This window comes from Falco biarmicus, chromosome 2 (assembly GCF_023638135.1).
Source record: "Falco biarmicus isolate bFalBia1 chromosome 2, bFalBia1.pri, whole genome shotgun sequence".
Classification (NCBI taxonomy): Eukaryota; Metazoa; Chordata; class Aves; order Falconiformes; family Falconidae; genus Falco; species Falco biarmicus.
In genome coordinates this window covers 90330825-90351633 of record NC_079289.1, presented here as the reverse complement: position 1 = coordinate 90351633, position 20809 = coordinate 90330825, and the positions used below count along the sequence as shown (strand labels likewise).

Sequence of the window (20809 nt, the reverse complement as noted above, 5' to 3'; positions counted from 1 at the left end):
GGCTGCATTTGTCACAAATTAAATGCTTCCTACCATTATTTATTCAATAGGACATATATTTAGCTGATTAGTGTGTGCTATTTTGTTACTATTTTGTTTTGCGTGTGTTTTGCTCTTGTGCATGTAGAAATGTGCATGTGCCAAGGGAGCAGCAAAAAAAGAACTATAGAAGGAGAAAACAAAAAAAAAATCACAGTTCACATTGTATATTAAAACTAGCTGCAGAAAACACATCATCTACAGGTCTGTGGAAGAAAAAAAATCTTTATGATGAAGAAGAGTATGCTAATTAGTTAATTATAGAAGATGGACCAGCAGCAGGGGATGACTACAGGAATATCTTAACTACTAAGCACTTTATGACCTTCAGTGGATCCAGCTTCATGATATCTTGCTAATTACATCCCTCCCACAAACTGTTAGACTCACAACTATGATCTTAGCAAGTCTGTTCCTGGTTAGTAATTTGGTGAAAGAGCATGACCAGAGATATTTAATAGAAGCTACTCTGAAGTGCAAATCATGTAGGAATGAGTTAGTAAATAACGAACCAACCCACTGTTTTGCAGGCTCCTTATTTTTGCTGATGAGGTTGCACTCTGTAAAGCTGAGCAAGAAAACATGGATCAAAATTAAAACAGAATCGATCATGTTGACTTGCAATTTACTGAAACCATGTGATGAATAAATGACAATACTAGGAAGAAGTGTTAGAAATAACTGTTGTAGTTATAAAACCTTTGGTATTTTTGATGTATTTATATATCTTTTTAATATTTTTATTATATAATATTATAGGATCACAGCGAAATGGAAATTATCCAGAGAATTTGGAGCTATTCTATCAGTTTCAGTGGGTATTTCCTACAGTACCACAAGAAATATAAATACTATCAAAGGGAAATTTCTCAGCAGTGAATATCTGAATTGATATGAAATGAAAAAAAAAAAAAAGAGAATTAATTTCAACTGTGAAAACCAAAGAACACCCTCATTTATCAGTATGCACAGGCATATTCCATTGGCTAGTCAGTTTACCATTCTTTAGAGAGCATTACTTCCAAAGGATGATCAGTAACCCCTTCTTGGAGATGAAGCAAATTATCAGGAAGAGGTACGCATGGATTTCTTGCAAATAAAGATAATCTTCACTGACTTGGCATGGTCAGTCATAAAACTATTCGCTGACTATATCACATTTTAGACAAGGGTGCAGGTCATGCTTAATATAACTGAACTGATGAATGTCCTCTGTAGGAACAATCCTTAGATTTAGTACCCTTCAAGACTGCTGGGTGTGGAAAGTAATTGATTTACATCCCAATTTTATCTAGAATTTATGCACATGATTAATTCTGCACCGCAACCAAACCCAAACTCCTAGTCTCCAGTGAGTAGCATGCTTGCAACCCCGCTAGAAACTAAGTTTTTGAATATGATCTGTGACTTTACTATCCAAAATCTAGAAATCTCTGTCATTGTTAGAACCTGATGACCCATACAACATCAAAAGAAGGTTTGAGACAGAAATTACTTCATAATGACCTCAGAGCCTTCAAGATGACCTTTACTTTGGTGACCTTTCTGTAGAAATATTTTATTTAGGATGAACCTCTGTGCACACCCTAATGTTTCTGTCAGACTCTTTGTAAGTGATTTAAATGTTGAAAATAGCCATCATCTGAGAACAAATATGGGGTTAAATGTATGTCTAAATATCTGTTACAGAGAAAAGCGTCTTTCAAGCCTCATATTAAAAATTCATATTTCTCTGGGCACTGCTTTAGTGTGATGACTACAATGTTACATTTTACAAAATGTTAATTTTCCTTTTCCCAAATTTTCTGAAGATAAAGACTACATTGTTTCTTTAAAATAACAGGAACATTATGACACAGCAGGGTAAAAGCAAGAAATAACTAAACACTTTTTCCTTCTAAATGGCATATTTATGCTGTACATAAAAAATAAGTTAATGTTGCAGTGTGTATTGGGGCAATTCATTCAGATTATATGCCATTTCTTTTGAGATTCCTGGTCCATAGCACTCCTGCATTCCCAGAACCCTTTTGCACTGCTTTCTGTTTTCTTTTGTTCTTCATTTATGTTTCTGTGGAGTAAATTCCAGATGACGTTCTTCTCTTCAGCTCCTCTGCCTCTCTTCATGATAAAAAGGAATTCTGTCAATAGGTAAAACTGGCGATTCAGGTGACTACTATGTGACACAAATATCTTTTTCTTACTGTAGCTGGGGGCGGGGGGGGTTGGATTGAAACTTCTCTGTGGATCTGAATTTTCACTGTAACTGCCTGATGCAGCTTTACTGACTAGACTTTTCAAAAGAAATCAGAGGATAACTTTACGGACAGAAATTATCATTAATCTCAGAATGTAGAAAAACAGAGACTTATGGGCCTTGTTTAAAATCAGACGGAAATTATTCTGAAATCTACACTGAAGAGCTGAATATTTCCTTTGAAATAAAATAATCATAGAATTATAGAATGGTTTGGGCTGGAAGGGACCTAGTCCAAACCCCCTGCAATGAGCAGGGACATCTTCAACTAGACCAGGTTGCTCAAAGCCCCATCCAACCTGACCTCGAATGTTTCCAGGGACTGGGCATCTACCACCTCTCTGGGCAGCCTGCTCCGGTGTTTCACCACCCTCATCGTAAAAAATTTCTTCCTTACATCTAGTCTGAATCTGCCTTCCTTTAATTTAAAACACTTACTGCTTGTCCTGTTGCTATAGGCCCTACTAAAACGTCTGTCCCCATCTTTCTTACAAGCCCCCTTTAGGTACTGAAATGCTGCTATAAGGTCTCTCCGGAGCCTTCTCTTCTCCAGGCTGAACATCCCAACTCCCTCAGCCTTTCCTCACAGGAGAGGGGTTCCACCCCTCTGATCATGTTTTTGGCCTCCTCTGGACCTGTTCTAACAGGTCCATGTCATTCCTGTGCTGAGGACCCCAGAGCAGAACACAGCACTCCAGGTGGGGTCTCACCAGAGTGGAGCAGACGGGGAGAATCATCCCCCTTGACCTGCTTGCTGGCCACGCTGCTTCTGATGCAGCCTAGGATACAGTTGGCATTTGGGGCTGCAAGCACACACTGCTGGCTCAGGTCTGATTTATCACCCACCAGTACCCCCAAGTCCTTCTCCACAGGGGCTATTCTTGTCACCATGTACTGTTCATTTCAGTGTAATGGACAGTTACCACCAAACAGTAGTTGTGCAACATTATATTGTTAAGGGAAGGTTAATCAATAATGCCAAGAAGGAACTAAACCAAAAGATCTTCTTGTGAAGCTGGATCTGAAACCAAACTTGCCAAAAATTGAACTGTGTTTAAGTCCATGTAGGGAAAGGTAACTGAGGTTCAATTCTCGGTCAACTGTAACTAGAGGGTCGACTATTGTTTGAGACCCCTAGAAGTTTTCTTAAATACCTGTAAGGAGCATGCACGATGCTTAATTAACATAGTAACACATATTCTTAGGAAATGAATGAACGTATGACTCTTCCAAGAAATTTAATGCATAAACATACGTATGGTCTACATAATCTTGCCTAAATGTAACATACAGCAGGCACAATAGATGGAATGATCCCCTGTGCATCCAGCGCTGCAATAAAGGAATGCCTGCTTCTTAATACTACTTTGGTGTTAAGGAGTTTTCTTACTCCGAATTTCAGTGACACTCTCAACCCCTTCATCACAGCCTGTAGTGATACCAGGGGTTGCCCCAGCCCAGGTGCAGGACATTGCACTTGGCCTTGTTGAACCTCATGAGGTTCACATGGGCCCACTTCTTGAGCTTGTCCAGGTCCCTCTGGATGGCATCCCTTCTCAGGCATGTCAACGGCACCACTCAGCTTGGTGTTGTCTGCAAACTTGCTGAGGTCCCACTGTCTGTGTCATTGATGAAGATACAGTACTGGTCCCAGTACAGACCCCCAGGGGACACCACTTGTCACTGATCTCCATCTGGACACTGAGCAAAACAAGATTAAGTATGAGTTGTGGGGCTCGTCATAGACCAGTGGCTCAACCCTTAGGTGTCTGGTATTGTCTGCAGTGCCTGAGGGTCACTGCCTGGTCTCCAGCTGCCACTCCAGAGAAGCACAGATCTCTCCAAGGTCCTATACCATATTTCAGAGCCCCGCATAGATATACAGCAAGTCCCTGGGTGCCACAAGTGGCATTGGTACATTTCTGTTATCACATACACGGAGCCATTAGCATGTCAGTTTTGAATTACAGAAATAAAGTTATATCAAATATCTAATGTTCCAAAGGAGATTTTTAAAAACACTGACCTACTTGTCCATCACTGCAATAAATTTATTTGCATTGTAAAACATTTATTTGTAGTTAGAGTGTAAAAATACGAGTCCTATATTCTGTAAAGCTGGAACTTGTGCTTGCAAAGCAAGAAGCTGGTATTTGTAAACTGGCTTCAATATTCCTAACAGCTGAACACACTTATTGTTAGGTCTGTTGATGGGTGCCACATATCATCAGATACACTCTCCTATATGCTCCACGCTTGAAATAACAGAATTCCAAGGATTATGACATTTTCTTTTTATATTTTGTCTTTGAAATATGGGGTGTAATTCCAGGTCCCCTGAAGTAATTAAAAAGGCATCTTTTGACACTAAGAGGTTCCTGGATCTGCCTGTTTCTCCTCAAGCCATGCAAAGCACCTCTCTTTTACTCACCTGCTTGTTCCAGCTACTGTTCAGCTTTTGGGACAAATTTTAGCTCACTCTTTACGTTCTGGATCTCTGACAAGTTGACAGCAGGACCTGGAAGTTTCTTAGCCCCTGGGAGATGTTTCTTGTCTTTCTCCTCCTCTGTCGAAGCAGGAACACTCTGCACAAAAGGATACCAGTGACCTTATTACTGCAGTAGCAATATCTCAAGCATGAGCATAGGTCAGTTATTTGAGAAACAGGAAAGGATGCTTTTATGCTAAATGCAGTCCTAATGGAAATGGGTGGGAGGGCAGGAAGAGATAGGTTATTTTGTTGGTTGTTGTATAAAATGTCTAAAAACATACTGAAAAAAAAATTAGAAGGTGCTCAGTGTCGAGGAATGTGGATATTTTGCTAATTGAGTAAGAATTTACAGTGCCAGACCATTAGCAGAAAATCAACTGGGTGAAGCATTTAAAGAAACTCCCAGTTCCTTTGTATTCTAGGGGGAAAAAGCAGAAGAACCACTTTAATAATCTAATTTCTTTCAGAGTCTCACAGTTGCGAGTCATCTTGTGCAGGTCTGGAGAAGAGCTATGATAATAGGTTATGGACCCCAAAAGCTCCAACCAAGCTCAGTTTGAGTTGATGTTTAATTTTTCTTAACCTCAGTTGCAAGACCAGAAGGGTTTCTGTCTTTTTATGTTTGAATTAAGGTAGTGCCTCACAGCTATTTTGCGGACACTGTAAATAATTTCACAATGAAATTATTTCTTCTTTTTTACTTACTCTGTGAATGTCCTCTTCAGATAGGCTTTTCTGAGTTAGTTCAGTATTTAGATTTTTTTAGCCACCCTTTCAGGAAAGGTGTATTGATTGTGAACAATCAGTTTTTAATATTTGACTTTATTTTTAAAATTCTAAAGTTATCTGTCAAATATTGGTCAGTAAACCCCTCTTTTTTCTGTTGACTAGTGGACTACATGCTAATCAGGAAGAAGATTTTTGCAATGCCAAGTAACAAAAAACAAGGAATTTTAGAAAAATGACAGTTTTCTTCCTATCTGTTTTTTAAGAACTTTGTAGAGATCACCGTATATAAGAAAAATGAAACATCAAATTGTATTGCTTGGTTTAGTAAACTTGTATTATCTTTTCTCACCTTTTAGGTAATACACTATTTGTTAATACCTGGTAATACTAATTAATAGCATTATACTATTGTTTCTCTTTGGTCATTTAAAATCCCTGCCAGCAATCCAACCCCAGCTACTATATATACTGTTTAATGTCTAGCTTTATGATCTAAAACAGTAGTAAAGCAGAGCAGGAGAATAAATGATACAGAAGGTGTTTGGAACGATGCACAAAACAAAATTAGTAGTCAAAGATGCCATGAGCTTGTATTGTTTGCTTCAACAGTTTTCCTGCACAGCTAGCTAATCTGAACAATCAGGAAAAATTACCATTCCCCCAACCCCTTAGTTCTTATCAGTACATAGCAGATTCGGTGTTAAAAGTACCACTGCAAGTCATCTACAATACCATTCCTCTCATAGTACGAATGGTGCAAACTTTGACCGTGTTTTGGAGACTGCGCACCATAAATTGATGTCAGCTTTCCCTTCTAATCTCAGGTGTGTGCTATTTATGACTGCACCCCTCCCTATATCACCCACTCTGTGTGCAGTGCACAGCTGGGATCAGACCTTGGCCTTCAGTTTTATTGAAGAGAGTCTGAAGGATGACTTAGATATATGACAAGAGTTAACAAATACATGCATGGAAATGCTCTGACTGAAGAAGAGTTATTTTCTGAAATTTCCACCCCCTATTTCTTTTCATGTTAACATGTCCGCTTTTTTGACCTTCAAAAATACACATTCCCATCTGACTCCACCATCCTTTTGAGTAACACCTGTATTTCCCTCATCTCCTTTGCCAAGGTCTCAAAATATAGTGAAAAATGCTAAGCAGCGTTAGCAAAAGTTTTGTGGGTTGTTTTTTTTTTTTTACAAATACAAAAGTATTTGTCCAAAGCTGCTCTGAAGAATCACAAGCTGTATTAAAAAGACGAGAAAACTGAAAAAACAAGTCCACTGGTAGCATTTTTATTCTATTCCTATTACAAGATCTGTTTCCGCATCTTTACTCCCATAGGTTTGGTTGCATATTGGCTATAAAGCCCGGGCCAAGAACTTTCATTCCATTACGTCTGTCTCATATATAGTATTCACGTAGCTGAGAAGCAAAGCAATATTCAATTACGCAACCAAATCTAATTATCAGTACTAGTAATTTATTTTATTTCTCAAACACTACCAAATTCACACATGCTGTATTAGTTTCTGCTTAATAACATGCATTCCTTCACCAGTTTAATTACTGCAGAGAGAATAGGCTTTGATTTCTTTCCAGGGGGAGGAAGCCACAATATCTGTTCAAGGTCACGTTGTATGCTTGGGTTTGTTTTTTTACAAAATCTTCTTAAGAAGAGTTAAGTCAGCCTGGGTTTGATTTGTTCAGGAAAGTTCTTTGTAAAAAGAGCACTATTTGTATTAAGTATGTCGAAATTCAGGGAAAAAAAAATCTTCTTTAGACAGAAAAGAAAGAATTAGCTCTCACACAACTAAAGTTGACCATTTTAAGCGCCTGTCCCGGGGCAGAAGGAGCTGATGATTTGTCCAAAACTAATCTGGCTGCTTCTTGTTTGGAGCTGAGTCACCAGCAGTGCCACCGCGTGCCTGGAACGAGGTGGCTGTCCGCTCCCTCCTGACCACCACAGCTCTGCTCTGCCTGAGGGGAAGGCTCCCCCCAGCCATGGCAGCTTTGCTTCGGCCCCATGGCAGCAAGTCCACCCGGCCGAGTCCTGCCAGAGGCAGACCGGCAGTATGGGGTCGAGCCAAGACCTTCCTGCCCTTGGCTCTGAGCAGCATTGGCGGTCTGGCCCAGCAGGACCAGATCTCAGTTGGGATTTATAAAACCAAAATAAGGCAACAGGCCGGGAAGCCATAAGCATCCATCTTTACTTGAGTTTTTTTCTTGTTTGGAGTATCTACCACTACCTTCTCCTCCACCGTTAGTTTTAGTTCTTACTCATTATAAAAGTTCATGGTAAATAAGTTGCTTTATTATAATCCAAAAATATGATATCTGGGTTTAATCACAACCTTTGCGACCAATGTTGGTTATAGTATAAATTGAATCTTCTATTCAAAACTCAGTGTTAAAAACTCTCTGTAAAATATAAGCATGAAAACACAGAATTCAATCTAAAATGGAGTATTTTTACTACTATGCAGGTAAATGGGTTCACAATTTCTGGTTTTAATTTGCAAGTGTCTTCACATTCAATTTTTCCTTGTCAATAGATATTCCAAAAAGTGTCAGGTTTGAAAACCTGTTCCAACATTGTAACAATAAATCACACCATGGGGCAGCTGGTAGTAGCATATTCTTCCAAAGCCTTGCTATAACTTTTCCTGCTGTGTCCCATCATCAGCTCTCATCTAGATAAATACTGCTGGTGAAATCCTGGCTCTCTTTCCTGACAGATTCTGCTGTTGAAGCAGTGATGCACATTTGAAACAGTTTAAATGCCTATAGGTGCCCTGGCATCAAAAAACAGAACTATGCATATATGATGTTGTCATGGTTTAATGCCAGCCAGTAGCTAAAGTACCTCACAGCCACTCACTTACTCCCCCTGCCCTGGAGGCATGGGGAGGAGAATCATAAAGGAAAGTAAAACTTGAGGATTGAGGCAAGAACAACTTAATAATTGAAATAAAATAATAATAATAATAACAACAGTTATAATGAATAGGAGGGAGAAGGGGAGAGGAATGAAATCCAAAGGGAAGAGTTCTCTCAAGTGATGCACAATACGGTTGCTCGCCACCCGCTGACCGATGCCCAGCCAGTCCCTGAGCAGCAGCTCCCAGCAAACCCCCCCAGTTTATATACTCATCATAACATCCCATGGTAGGGAATGTCCCTTTGGCCAGTTCAGGTCACCTGTCCTGGCGGCGTCCCCTCGCAATCTCCCATGCCCCTCCAGCCCTCCCGCTGGCAGGGCCTGAGAAACTGAAAGGTCCTTGACTTAGTATATATATATCCTAGCAATAACTAAAAACATCAGTATATCAACATTGTTGCCAGCCAAATCCAAAACACAGTACCAGCTACTAAGAAGAAATTAACTCTGTCCCAGCTGAAACCAGGACAGAAGTGCTTAGTAGGTGGCCATTTATTTCCATGAATGATCAGGGCATGTTCAGCTGTGGCACCTAAGTGATGCACAGTGGTACGCAGTGCTGTAAGATTGATTAAAAGGCTTTCTTCCATCAATGGCAGGGATTCTCCTGGGGAAAAAATCAAACCCCTGTTTTTTTTCTTACCTCCTCCACTTCTTCAGGTGCAAGTTCTTTTCTTTTATGAGGGTGGCCTGCACCAGGTCGAAATGCTCCCATTGGGATGTTAATATTAGCCTGTGAGAAGGAAATTATGATGCATATAATAGTGACTGATAAATAAACATACAGTTGGTAAATGGCAAAACTCAAAAGGGGTAGAACAAGTGTATAGACATTATTATTGTGGTTTCTGAGCACTTATGCCTTCAGTGTATGCATCATCCATCACAGCACTCCTGTGGGAAAGAAAAGTGCTTTCATCTCCATTTTAAAGATGGAAAGTGAAAAAACAAAGCTACCTAGAAAGCTTTTGAAGTTCTGCATTTTAGCCTCCCTGGTTTCACTGGACTTTAAACAAATGAGCACTAGACACCGAAGTGTCTTTAGACATCTGCGTCTGCTTTGATTCGATCAAGGTCAAACAAGGTGAGTGCCAGCATCAGCATTTAAATGTAAATCACCCAAACTCTACCATGACCCCCACACCACCGGACTGCTGTCCTTCCCCCAGTGACACCAGTTCTCATCACGTTTAATCCCAGGCAGTTAGGAAGGAAAGCCTGCCCTGAGCCAACTCAAGCCATGAGTGTTTCAAATGTGATCTTACAGACAAAATTTGCCCACGGGTGCTACAAACTGCAAATGTGTCGCCTTAGTCCTGGAAATCTGCCCCTGGGTTGCCAAGAGAATTTGTGGGAAAAGGCAGGAAGGGCTTTTTGACCTTCCAGCCCCATCTCGGTTTTGCCCAGCAGCCCCAGCCCAGTCTGCAGTGGGGGCTTGCGGGTCGGAGCAAGCTGGGCCGGCTCCAACATCGAACAGACCACTAGCCCCTGGCTTTAGCAAACTCCCCTCAGAATTATACCCACATGACTGCATCAATCTGACTTTTTATCTGTGGCAGAAAGCCAGTAGCTATAACACACGTGGGGCTGATAATAGATACCTTAAAAGTAAAGATTTTTGAGAAAAGAAATGCAGAAAATGTTGCTTAGGGAAGAACAGCTAAAATGTATCCATTTCCCGATGGCTGGATTATTTTAAAAGTCAAATGGCATGATCAACTAAATGCACAATTTATGCCTGTTCTTATCTCATGATCTCAGAAGAGAAGGTGCTCCTAGGAAATGTCATCAAAATATCATGACTCCCACTGGTAAAACCAGAAGGTGAATCGGTAATGTTATGGAGTGGAAGCAGAGAACCTTCCAACAGCGAGCTGTGTTATTGTAGTTTACCATCTGACTGATTTGCATTAAATGAAGATGAATAATCCCATTCTTCTGCTCAAATCGCGGTCTTGCAGATTGTGCCCCAGGCTGGGCAACCACAGGAAAACAGCCCACTGTTTTCAGTAACAACTGTTCTGACAGCTGTCATCAAACGTCAAGCAAATTAAGAATCCTTTTGCCAAGAAATAAGCACCTTTCCCTGTATACTACCTATCTGTTTCCCATTATGCTATTTTTCCAAGGTGATGTTGCCATTTCAGTGGGGCTGGCAAATGTCCACAGGGCCATGTAGTTTATAGACAACCGGGCATTCATTTCACAAAGGTTTTTCACTGAGCATTAGTTTAGATATAGTGAAAAACCTTTCATCTACACCTCCTAAGTTCCCAGGAGACAGGGCATTTTCAGCCTCACGGTACTTAACCTGTTATTTCATTTATGGGTGGAAAAAAACAGCTCTGCTATTTTTAACTTTAAGCATCTTCCCCGCCAGGCTCCGGTACTTTCAGACAGCTTCTTTTTTCGGAATTTGAAACTTCTCTGTACTTTACAGCTAGCGTGGTCATACAGGTTTGCAGATCTGAAACATTAAGGGTTCTCTCTCCTCTTGGTGCTCATTTTAAACTCAGGCATCCCTGCCCCTCGCAGACACCAGCCTCCCACAGCCACCCAGGGCACAGCACAGTGTGGCAAGCCTGATGCCCAGCCCTTGTGTTTCCTACTGTGAATGACAGACCAACTGTGACTAAAAATGGTTCAGGAAACAAAAATGAACCATTAAGTGCCAGATTGTTAATTAAACAAACTGCTCTTTGGTCTACTTGAGCATTTTCACAGTAATCTGTGTCACTCAAAAGCAGTTTGTACTATTTTATCTGCAATAAGTATGTTCACATCAGAGTTTGGACAAGATGTACACAGACATGAAATATTAATTTGGTAAAATGAGCAGCCTGTAAGACATAGCTTCACGTTGTCTAGGTCTGATAACACATACCACACATTCAATTATTTCTACTATGAAAGGAAAGTATGACTGATTTCCATACAGTTCCTGACCAGCGGTACCAAAGTCCTGAGCTGTAAATCTCCCTCTTAATCCGCCGCTAGCCCCTTCCTGCAGACAAGCAGCCGTGTAATGGGTGGACCAAATTCTATAAGCTAGTGTAGCTCTGCAAGGACTCTGCTGTGCTGCTATCAGCACAAGTTTGCTATCTTGTATTAAAAATACATTTCATGGCTCTTGTCACCTGTCTGCTGGGGTGGAGATACGAGTCTCACTGACCTCTTTCTTGCCTGCTCTCCCTCCAGTAAAATGTTAAACAGGAGGGTTTTTGTTCCAAACTCCTGAACTCCCAGACTATAATTACTTTACACAGACTTTCTAGGTGTAATTATTATTTTTAATCATAGTAATTATTAAAACTATTGGGTTTGCATCTTCTTTTGGTTTTGGAAAGTGCCTACTGTGTTTTGGATGTCATTGCAGTTTTCATAATGAGTAAGTATGCGTACTGATGTACTCTACTAAGGTCTTCCTGAACAGACCAAAGGAAAAATAACTGTAAGCATGGCATCCAACATATATTGCAGTTTGACTCCATTTAACTGGTATTTAAAGATTTGTTTGTGTTATTTTTTCTGTTTAATAGAGACAGGGCATCCCAATTAGGGTACAACTCATGCATCCATGTACGAGTTGAGGACTGTTATGGATAAATTCTTCACAGCATCACAGCCATTCCTAGCTCTCCAGAAGGATGGCTGAATAAGCTGTAAAGCCACTTTAGTATAAACAATTTCAGTTTAAAAAAATAATAAAGGAACTACAGAGAAAACTGAATGAAATTCAGAAAAAATAATAATAATAGGAAACCCTTCGCCTTTATCTCTGGGGAAAGCCAAGAGTGGCACTTGTGGGTAGAATAATTTTCAGCCAGAGCTGTACACAGTCTTTTACACGCTGAGAGGAGGAAGCCAGCAATGAATGTTATCAGGAATTAACAGTACTTTGGTCCTCTATCATCCTGAACTACTCTTGGGAACCAGTCGCTACCTTTAAGTCTCCCACATCTGTATTTAGTGGCTGTTGGCAAGTGATTTTAACATACATCTTGTACAGTCAGAAAGAAGCCATTTCTGACAAAGTGTACCATGAAATACTTCAGTTAGTAAAGTATCGTTAAATTTCCATTGCTGCAGCATGATGTACATTCTCCAGGGGATGCCTGTCCTACTATTATAGCACATAATAGCAAGGGATTATAATATATGAATCACAACGTATAAAAGTAATGTCATTGTCTAAAGACACTTCGGTGTCTAGTGCTCATTTTGAGTCATGATTCTTAGAGTGCTCAAGGTGTAATAGGTATCAGTCCAAGCACAAGTCTCCTTGCTGGAGCAACCTTTGACACAAAGTTTAATAGATTTAAAGTTTGTGCTGTAATTTTTCTCATGAATCAAATTACCTTTGCAAAAATTAAAGTTTCTTAAAATATTGAACTTACGGGACTTTTAAAATGGAAAAATTGGAAGAATTTTTTTACATCTAAAAGTTGGAAACTCGTCATAAAAATAAAAAGGAGCCTATAACTACTTCTTTACATTACAGAAAAAAGTAAACCAAATTCACTCCTTAAAAAATGTTTGTTTGTGTCTATGGAGCTTAAATGTAAAATGTCAATAATTTGGACCTATAAATTATCTACCTTTTTTCATTAATCATACAAACATTTCCATAGTCACTGTAAAAAAGGGATGAAAATTTGAACAGAGTGACATCAATACCAAACTTCTGCTAATTTCAACTGAAGTGCAGTAGTTTATATGCCTGTTGCAGTAGAGTTGATGATGATAAAGAGAATTAGCATTTTTCAGTGTCTTGCAACTTCAGTATGCTGTCTAGCCACTGGGAAATTAATCTTCTTGACACTCCAATCCATTGAGCTAGAATTTTCCTGAGGAAACAGAGGACAGCTCAGACTTCAGAAATTCCATTTTGTGTTTCTTACATAATCCCAAGGGAACCTAAACTCATGGTAAAATTCCATTGCAAGTGCACTTTAAAAAAATATATGAAATATCTGAAAAAAATCTGCAGTTCAGGATGCATTCTGACCTTTTCACAAGAATCAAAGATAGCATGAGCTAAATACATTCTTTGTGATGCAACTTTATTATGATGTTGGGATAATTCTCCAGCTGTTTCTTTTACAAGTATGTAACAACCAATTTCATCCTTATAAGCATATACCATTTGAGGAGGTATGTGACACAGAAGAATTTCTTAAATTAAAACATCAACATTTTTCTCATTTGGTTTTTAAATAAAATGCTTCTTAAACAAATATTCAAAGTTGTAGGGTTTTTTTCCTGAAGGAATTCACATGTGAAAATTTTCAAAATACCTATTCCTTCTTTTTAACCTATAATTCTTTCAGCATTATATTAACCCTGTGGGAAATCTAACAGTTGCAAGAATTAGTTTTACTCATAATACTGATCAGTTATAAAGATGTATCACTGTGTTTTCCTTAGCTGATCCGCCAACAGCCATAACCTAACACTGGAAAGACCATGCAAGCAAGAGATTAACCATCCCACCTGATCCAGTTTTTTATCAGCCCAGATCATAAGACACTCTTCAGGTCAAACTTTTTCAGTACTTTCATGTCTACCAAGCTTTTCACTTTCAAGGAATAATCTCCAGTTAGCACTTCTGTGGTGTTTTGTCTGAGTAAAAGTGCAGTTTGCCAAGCACTGGAGGTTGAGATTTATTATTTTATTATATTAGAAACGTAAATACTGTCTCTTACCTGAATGGCTTTGACATGTGACGCTGGCTGTTTTGACATTTTTAAGACAGAGGCTTATCCCTGCAAGCAAAATGGGAAAGTGTTACCAGCTCTGACATTCTGATAGCTAAGTGAGATAAGCTAGAACTTAGCCCATGCTGCCTCTTGACAGGCATCCATTTCATCTGCCCAGCTCCTGTTTCCATCTCAGTTTCAGAGTTGCTTAGTTATTCCTTCTGAATACCAGAAGGAGACAGAACACCTGAGCTTCTCCAATCAATGTTTCATAGCCACAAATGGAGCTATCTCTTTCACATTAAAAATAACAATGAATAGAGATAAGGAATCTCTCAAACCTTCACGGCATTATAAAATGAGTAAGAATTAAGGGAAGCATTTGTGGATAAACAATGTGTGATTATCTCTGTCACAGTATATATGAGGAAATTATTAGAACTCTCAGTTTAAACCTTCTTTCAAATAAAGCATAACTTGCTATAAAACATTGGTAAATGCAGACATAACCATTTTCTGACTCACAAATCCTTGCAAAACCTTAATGCCTATAGACTGAAAATGATCAAGATGGTCAAACTCTAAAGTCCTCTTTGACAATCGAGGGCACAAAGTAGCTTCTCCTCAAAGTTATAGAGCATTGGATTAATCAATTTTCTTTAGAAATAAAATTAAAAAGGACAGAGTTTTCCCTCTAGTTTTATGTACGTGGAGAAATACGAACTGATGCAGTATTAATATACAATAACAACAGGAAATACACCAAAATCAAAAGATTCTGTAAAGGTTAAAAAAAAAAAAAAGGCAAGAAATGTTATTATCAGATTAATTGAAACATTGTCTCAGCCTTTTATTCTTTCAATGAGAATTAAGATTTTAACTGGCCTAGACCTTCATCAAAGCCTGGTTATTTAACCATTATAAACCAAAAAAAAGTAATACTTTACTAATAGTAATAATTTAGTAATACTAAAAGATGAGAAATTATTTCACCAGAGAACTCATTGATCACAATCAATCTACAGCATATTTTTGCTACTAAATGTAACCTGAAATGAGAAGGAAAATATTGAGAAAAGTAATAAATGATGCAGAAGAGAATAGTAGAAATATACTGAGAAATCAAAAGTGGGTCAAAGGTTTTGGTACTGCAAAGAGTGTAATGGTCACATGGAGGCGGTACCAAAGAAAAGTATAGACGAGTTGTAGGTTGGCTTCAGCTTGGAATATCAGCCTGAAATTGTATCACTGGAGCTTCGTGGAAGACTTGCGCTTGCATATTCTCATGTAGCTTTAAATCTGTGTAGAATGCTGAGCAGAACTTACAGTAAAAATGACCTGCCGTTAGAGGTCTCCCTCTGATCGCACTCTCAGCTGTAAAGAGCGCTTCCAACCAACGCAGGCTTAACTCGGAGGACATCATCTTCATAGGCTGCTTTGGGTTTAAACTGATTCTACTGATTAATAAATCAGAAAAAAACCCACACCACCATCATGCAAAATTAAACCAGCAGGCTTCCAGTGAGTTTTATATTGTGGTTTTATATTTATATTTACAATCTTAAAACCAGAGGTAGTTTTAAAAACTTTAGAATTCACTTTGGGGAGTGAAATCTCAGCCACTGAAGTTGATGACAAAATTTGCACAGATTTCAAAAAGCCAAAAGGATTAACCGAGCTCTCTCTCTCTCCTTCCTTTTTGAAAATCTTCACTATGCCAAGAAATAACTGTGCTGTGAATGAGTGGTTGTATTCCAAAGATGAATACAAAACAATCCTCCAGTTTATTGGAAAGATAGGACTCATAATACAGGAAAGTTTAATTAATTTTTCTTATCATCTTCTCCTCTTTCTAATCAGAACGAAAAATGGAAACAAAAGCACAGGAAATTAACATAAAATGGATCTACTTTCTAACCACTGTCACAAAGAAATTCATGCTGATGTACTTCTCCATCTTGCATGCCAGTGCATTGCAAAAACACCGATATATACTTCTTGGGCCACCTAGAGCTAAATGGGTAAGGATTTACACTGAATCTCAACTTTAAAACAAGCGCAGCGATAGAGCTCCTCAGTGAGGTGCTCTGGGTTCACAAGAAGTCTGCGTTCAAATTGATTGCAATCAGACACTGGTTCCTAAAGACAGATGCATGATACAATTGTGTAGGACTGCTTTCGGAGGAGGTGATTTTCCTACCAGTTCGTGCTGTCCTCATTACTGCCAGGGAAATCAGGACAACAGCACGTTACTGAGTAAAAATAGACAATCGTCTCTGGCTCTCTCCCCTTCCCTCCCTTCCCTGAGTTTCCCTCCAGAGCAACACTGACCATCAACCACAGGAAAAGAAGCCTCAGATTACAGATACATCTATTACTTGAAGTGATTAGATCATTTTTACATATTCCTTGGTTCTTTTGCCACACATCTCAGCGAGACAGTCAGGAGTGCTGCACTCATATTAAGTTACTTCTGGCATTCCAATCAGCTCTGCAAACTTGAAAAAAATCCCTCTTCACCCTCATTTCCACAGCAGGATTTCATATGCGTGCAGCCAGAGAAAGGCAGGCGCACGCAGCCTGTGCTCCCCAGCACCTTTTTGGCCTCCCCACACCTTACCTTTTCCCTTCTATGGGACGCATGCTGAGCCAAACTTAGAAAGCAACGGCAACATTAGTCCAGTTTGGAGTTGTTTTATGCCAGACTTCCCCTGCAAATCCCCTTGCTTCGCACGAAAGTACTCATGAATGGGACTACTTGTGAAATACAGGACTACTACAGTGAAATAAATGAGTGTTTTGAAAAGAAACTTTGTAAAACAAAGGACCTGTCTTCTGTCCCTCTGCTAAAAATAATTTCTGACAGGGCTGCAGCAAGATAATAAGCTGGCTTATTCAATTTGCTTTAAATACAATATCATAATGCCATCTGCTGTAATCTGCACAAGAGATGTACAGTAGCACAGGGACAAGAGAAAAAGCCCTCCCCCTGCCCCAGCTGGAAGCTGCCCTTTCTCCCTGCTGCACTCACGGCACCAAGCACAACGGGCATTTCGGACACAGAACTGCAGTGTATTATCTTATTAAAAGGCTTTGACAGGAACTACACTACTGTGAGACCCAGCTAGTGCAAAGAAAGACAAGAATCCCCTAATTTGCAGCTTCCAGCCTGTCACACAGAAACTTACTACATGCTCTAGGCAAATGCAATCACGGTTTCTGTAATGCAGTTGCCTCCCCTACAGTTACCTGCTAAGCTTACAGTGAAAGAACACCTCTTACCATCAAAATCCCCACGTAATATTTCACTGACTATAACAAACATATAGAAAACAATCAGCATGCCTATGTACTACAGCATTCGAGCTAATACAGTTACACTTCTTATGAGTCACTAGGTATTTAACTGACTTTCTGTATTAAATCTTTAAAGATCTCCACAGACTATGAAGCGATAATTATAACAATCTGTTCTGAATATGCTGATACGCTGTATGAGACATTAAAATAAGCAGAAACCCACAACTATCATAGTCACCTTGCATTAAACAGTTTTCATAAGGGTCTTTCAAGTTTTTAACTGACCCCTTCAAGATTAGCTTACTTATTTACTTATATAAGAAAAGCTCCAAACCGTCAAGTGAGTATGTGCACCTCCTTTCGATGCTGAAAGAGGTACCTTCTTCCACCAGCTGAGGTATTGACTGCGATCCTTTTAATGTGTCTGAAATAGCTCCAATGCTTTCAGCCTGGACGGCACTGAGAGCTGCTCCAGGCTGGAGTGGGACTCAGCTGAGAAGCGAAGTGTAAAAGGGCATTCCTGTCATAGCTTCCAGTTGTTCTTCCTAAATATAGAGCTTGATTCACCCTGTAACTTAGTCCCCTGTGACACTTGACCATCATCAAACCAGGGCTCAAGTGTCAGGCAGGAGGTGTTGAAGGAACACACCTTTGGGTCCTTTCCTGCCCTCCCTCCCTCTCACTGTTGCTCTGGACTTTCCACAAGTGCCAGGCATACGGTGGCAGAAGGGAACGCGTAACTCCTCCTGTGGTGTTTGGGGCAGCGTGTGCCTCCCTACTGCCACACCAGAGAAGGAAATAATTACGGAGAGATAATTACGAAGAACTCGCCTCAGAGGAACTAGGGGAGGTGAATGCCACACCAATGCAATTGTATTGCTATTGGGTTGGGAGCAACGTCGCGCAGCAGCTGCCTCGGGGTCTCGGTGTGGTGGTGCTCCATGCAGCACAGCCATTCCCACGGGAAGGAGGGCTTCTGACTGTGCAAGGCCATAGCAGCCAGCTGCTGAGCCTTAGGGTACATGGAGGAAGAGAAGATAAGGAGGAGGGGGGGAGGTGCTATAGCGCACGAGGGAAATGAAGCGTTATTATACAGTTGTGCTCACGCTGGCTGGGTACCATCTCCAGTGAAGGCTACTGAAGGAGACCTGCCCCAGCAACTCGTGCATAGGGCTCAGTCTTATGTTTCCACTCCCAGAAGTACAGCCTCCTCTTCACTGCATCTTCCTAAGGGTGAACTTTCCCCTTCATCACTCCTCTGCCATACCTGTTCTCCACCTGACCCACAACACTAGTGCTGATAACAGCATTGTCATTATGGGCAATACCGTACTGGCCACTTGCAACTTTTAGAAGATCAAGAATTTTCAAAATTAGTGCCAAAGACATAGATAACAACTAGTGGTTGGGGTAGTGGTTTCAGAGAGGATTTCTCTTTACTTTAACTTGTTCAATCAATCACTGTTTTCATTTCAAGTATCTCAAAGGGGAAGATGACCACACAGACCACTTCATTAAGCCTGTGACTCACTCCCTGCTGCCCTCTTTCCCAAAACTGCTGTCATCATTAAGCAGCTGATATAGCTGATGACTTGCTCTAGCAGCTTGCAGACTATTCATAGCCACCTCCTTCCCAAAGATCCACGACAAGATGGACACCCAACTAGGCATATGCAACAAGCACATGCACTTGTATTAGGTCAAGACTGACAGAGATAATTATAGCAATTGGCTTGTTCCAAGGAGACCCCTTGGCCCATTCTTCAGAAAGGCTGAGCATGGCTGTTATCAAATATTTCGAGGTTTAAGAAGACTACTGCACTTGAACCATGGTAGAGTTCACAACAGGGCTTAAAACCCTGTCTTTTGCCCAGAATGCAGGATTTTGCTGTTACAGTCTAAGGTCCTGCCTTCCAGGTGGTTGAGGCCACATTAAAGCAAAGCTGAAGTCAAATAAGTGACTTTACATTCCTCCTTGTGAAAGTTTATATTTACACAAAAGTATTAGAAGGCAATGAAAGAGGCACTACATTTTTGTAACAAGGTCTTATACACAATTTTATTTCAATTTATATTACAACAGTTATATTACAAACCAGCTCTGGAATACCCAGTTACTTCTTCCACATGTCATTCATTTAGAAAAGGTAGGCCATTGCTCACATTTTATAATCCCATCATTCTGCAAATATGCCTAAGAAATACCAGCTCAACACTGTTTCCTTCAACAAATTTTCATGGCAGTGACAAGTGATTTCACAGATAGTCTTAGCGATGTGTAAACAGGAGAAGAATCTACCTCTGTCACATACCTAACACCCATAAGCTATCACACCTAAACTGTATTAAATTGTGGGGACAAAGGAGTAAACCCAGATTTTATCACTAATATCAGAAAATGTCAATCTGAGTAGATTTTAAAGGGAAAAATAGACCTACCATTATTTTGCAGAGTACCATTCATTTGAATAACGACTGGCATGCATAGCCCCATGACTTGCAGATTCATCTGCTAAATACATGCAGCAGGTGATTTAGAAAGTAAATAATGAGGCATAAGTGCATTTTAGATGATAGATTCAATGCCCGGCAAGTTAGGACTAGGTACATCGTCACACACTGCATAAATATTATGTCTTGTGTACAGAGACCCAAAAGACATAGTAACAAAGTATTTGAAGAATGAAAATCTCAATATAGTTCAAAATATACTTTTATTGCATTCCTAGAAGCTTGTCAAATTAACACGCTTCCTGGAACAGCTTATTTGTTTCAAAAGCAAAGTCAATGTTTAACAGAAGCATGTATGTCTTACTTCTTGACTGAGATATTTCACTGTATAATGTCAGACTTTTTTCTTTAAGCTGTCACTACTTAATATGCTTTTTTAAATGTTTTGCTTTTTGAGAAACCTCATGAGCACAGATATAACTTCCCTGAGGCTCCCAAAAGAATTTTTTTTTTCCTATTATAGTCCAAACTGTTTTAGTGTAATGCAAACAATGCAATACAATTGAAAATGTAAGTCAACAAAGGAGCAGTTAGCTCACTTGAAATAAGACTTCTCTAAAGTAAAAAGCCAATAAATTAATTCCTGGACTTTTGTTTCAAATTACCAAGTAGCAGCAACAATTTCTAGATCTTTGGCAATGCAAAACTTTGCTTCCCCATCTTAATTTTAGCTCTATAAATTAAAGTTTATTACCAGGTAAGGATAGTGGGCCCATGATATTAAGTATTTGGTTAATTAATTCCTGTCTCTACATTCAGTTGAATTGCTTGGTGAAGAATAGGAAAGTTAAAGTTGCAGTGCAATTCAGCAATTATTATCTTTGTTCAACACACCTAAG

At 39.6% G+C, this 20809-nt stretch overlaps 1 protein-coding gene across 3 annotated transcripts in view; it reads right to left on the bottom strand.

The window, feature by feature from the left end:
• Positions 1–17915, bottom strand: part of SMPX (small muscle protein X-linked) — a 44379-nt gene extending 26464 nt beyond the window's left edge. The window contains exons 1-4 of one of the 3 annotated variants that reach the window (XM_056330009.1): positions 17794–17915; positions 14166–14225; positions 9104–9193; positions 4728–4881 (exon numbers count right to left, since the gene is read on the bottom strand). In XM_056330009.1, coding sequence (XP_056185984.1) covers positions 4741–4881; positions 9104–9193; positions 14166–14204 — 270 coding nt within the window. In that variant the 5' untranslated portion in view covers positions 14205–14225; positions 17794–17915 and the 3' untranslated portion in view covers positions 4728–4740. Of the gene's footprint in view, positions 1–4727; positions 4882–9103; positions 9194–14165; positions 14226–16779; positions 17008–17793 lie in introns of those variants that run through there. The other 2 variants (XM_056330011.1, XM_056330008.1) reach the window with 2 other exon arrangements.
• Positions 17916–20809: the final 2894 nt, after the last annotated feature.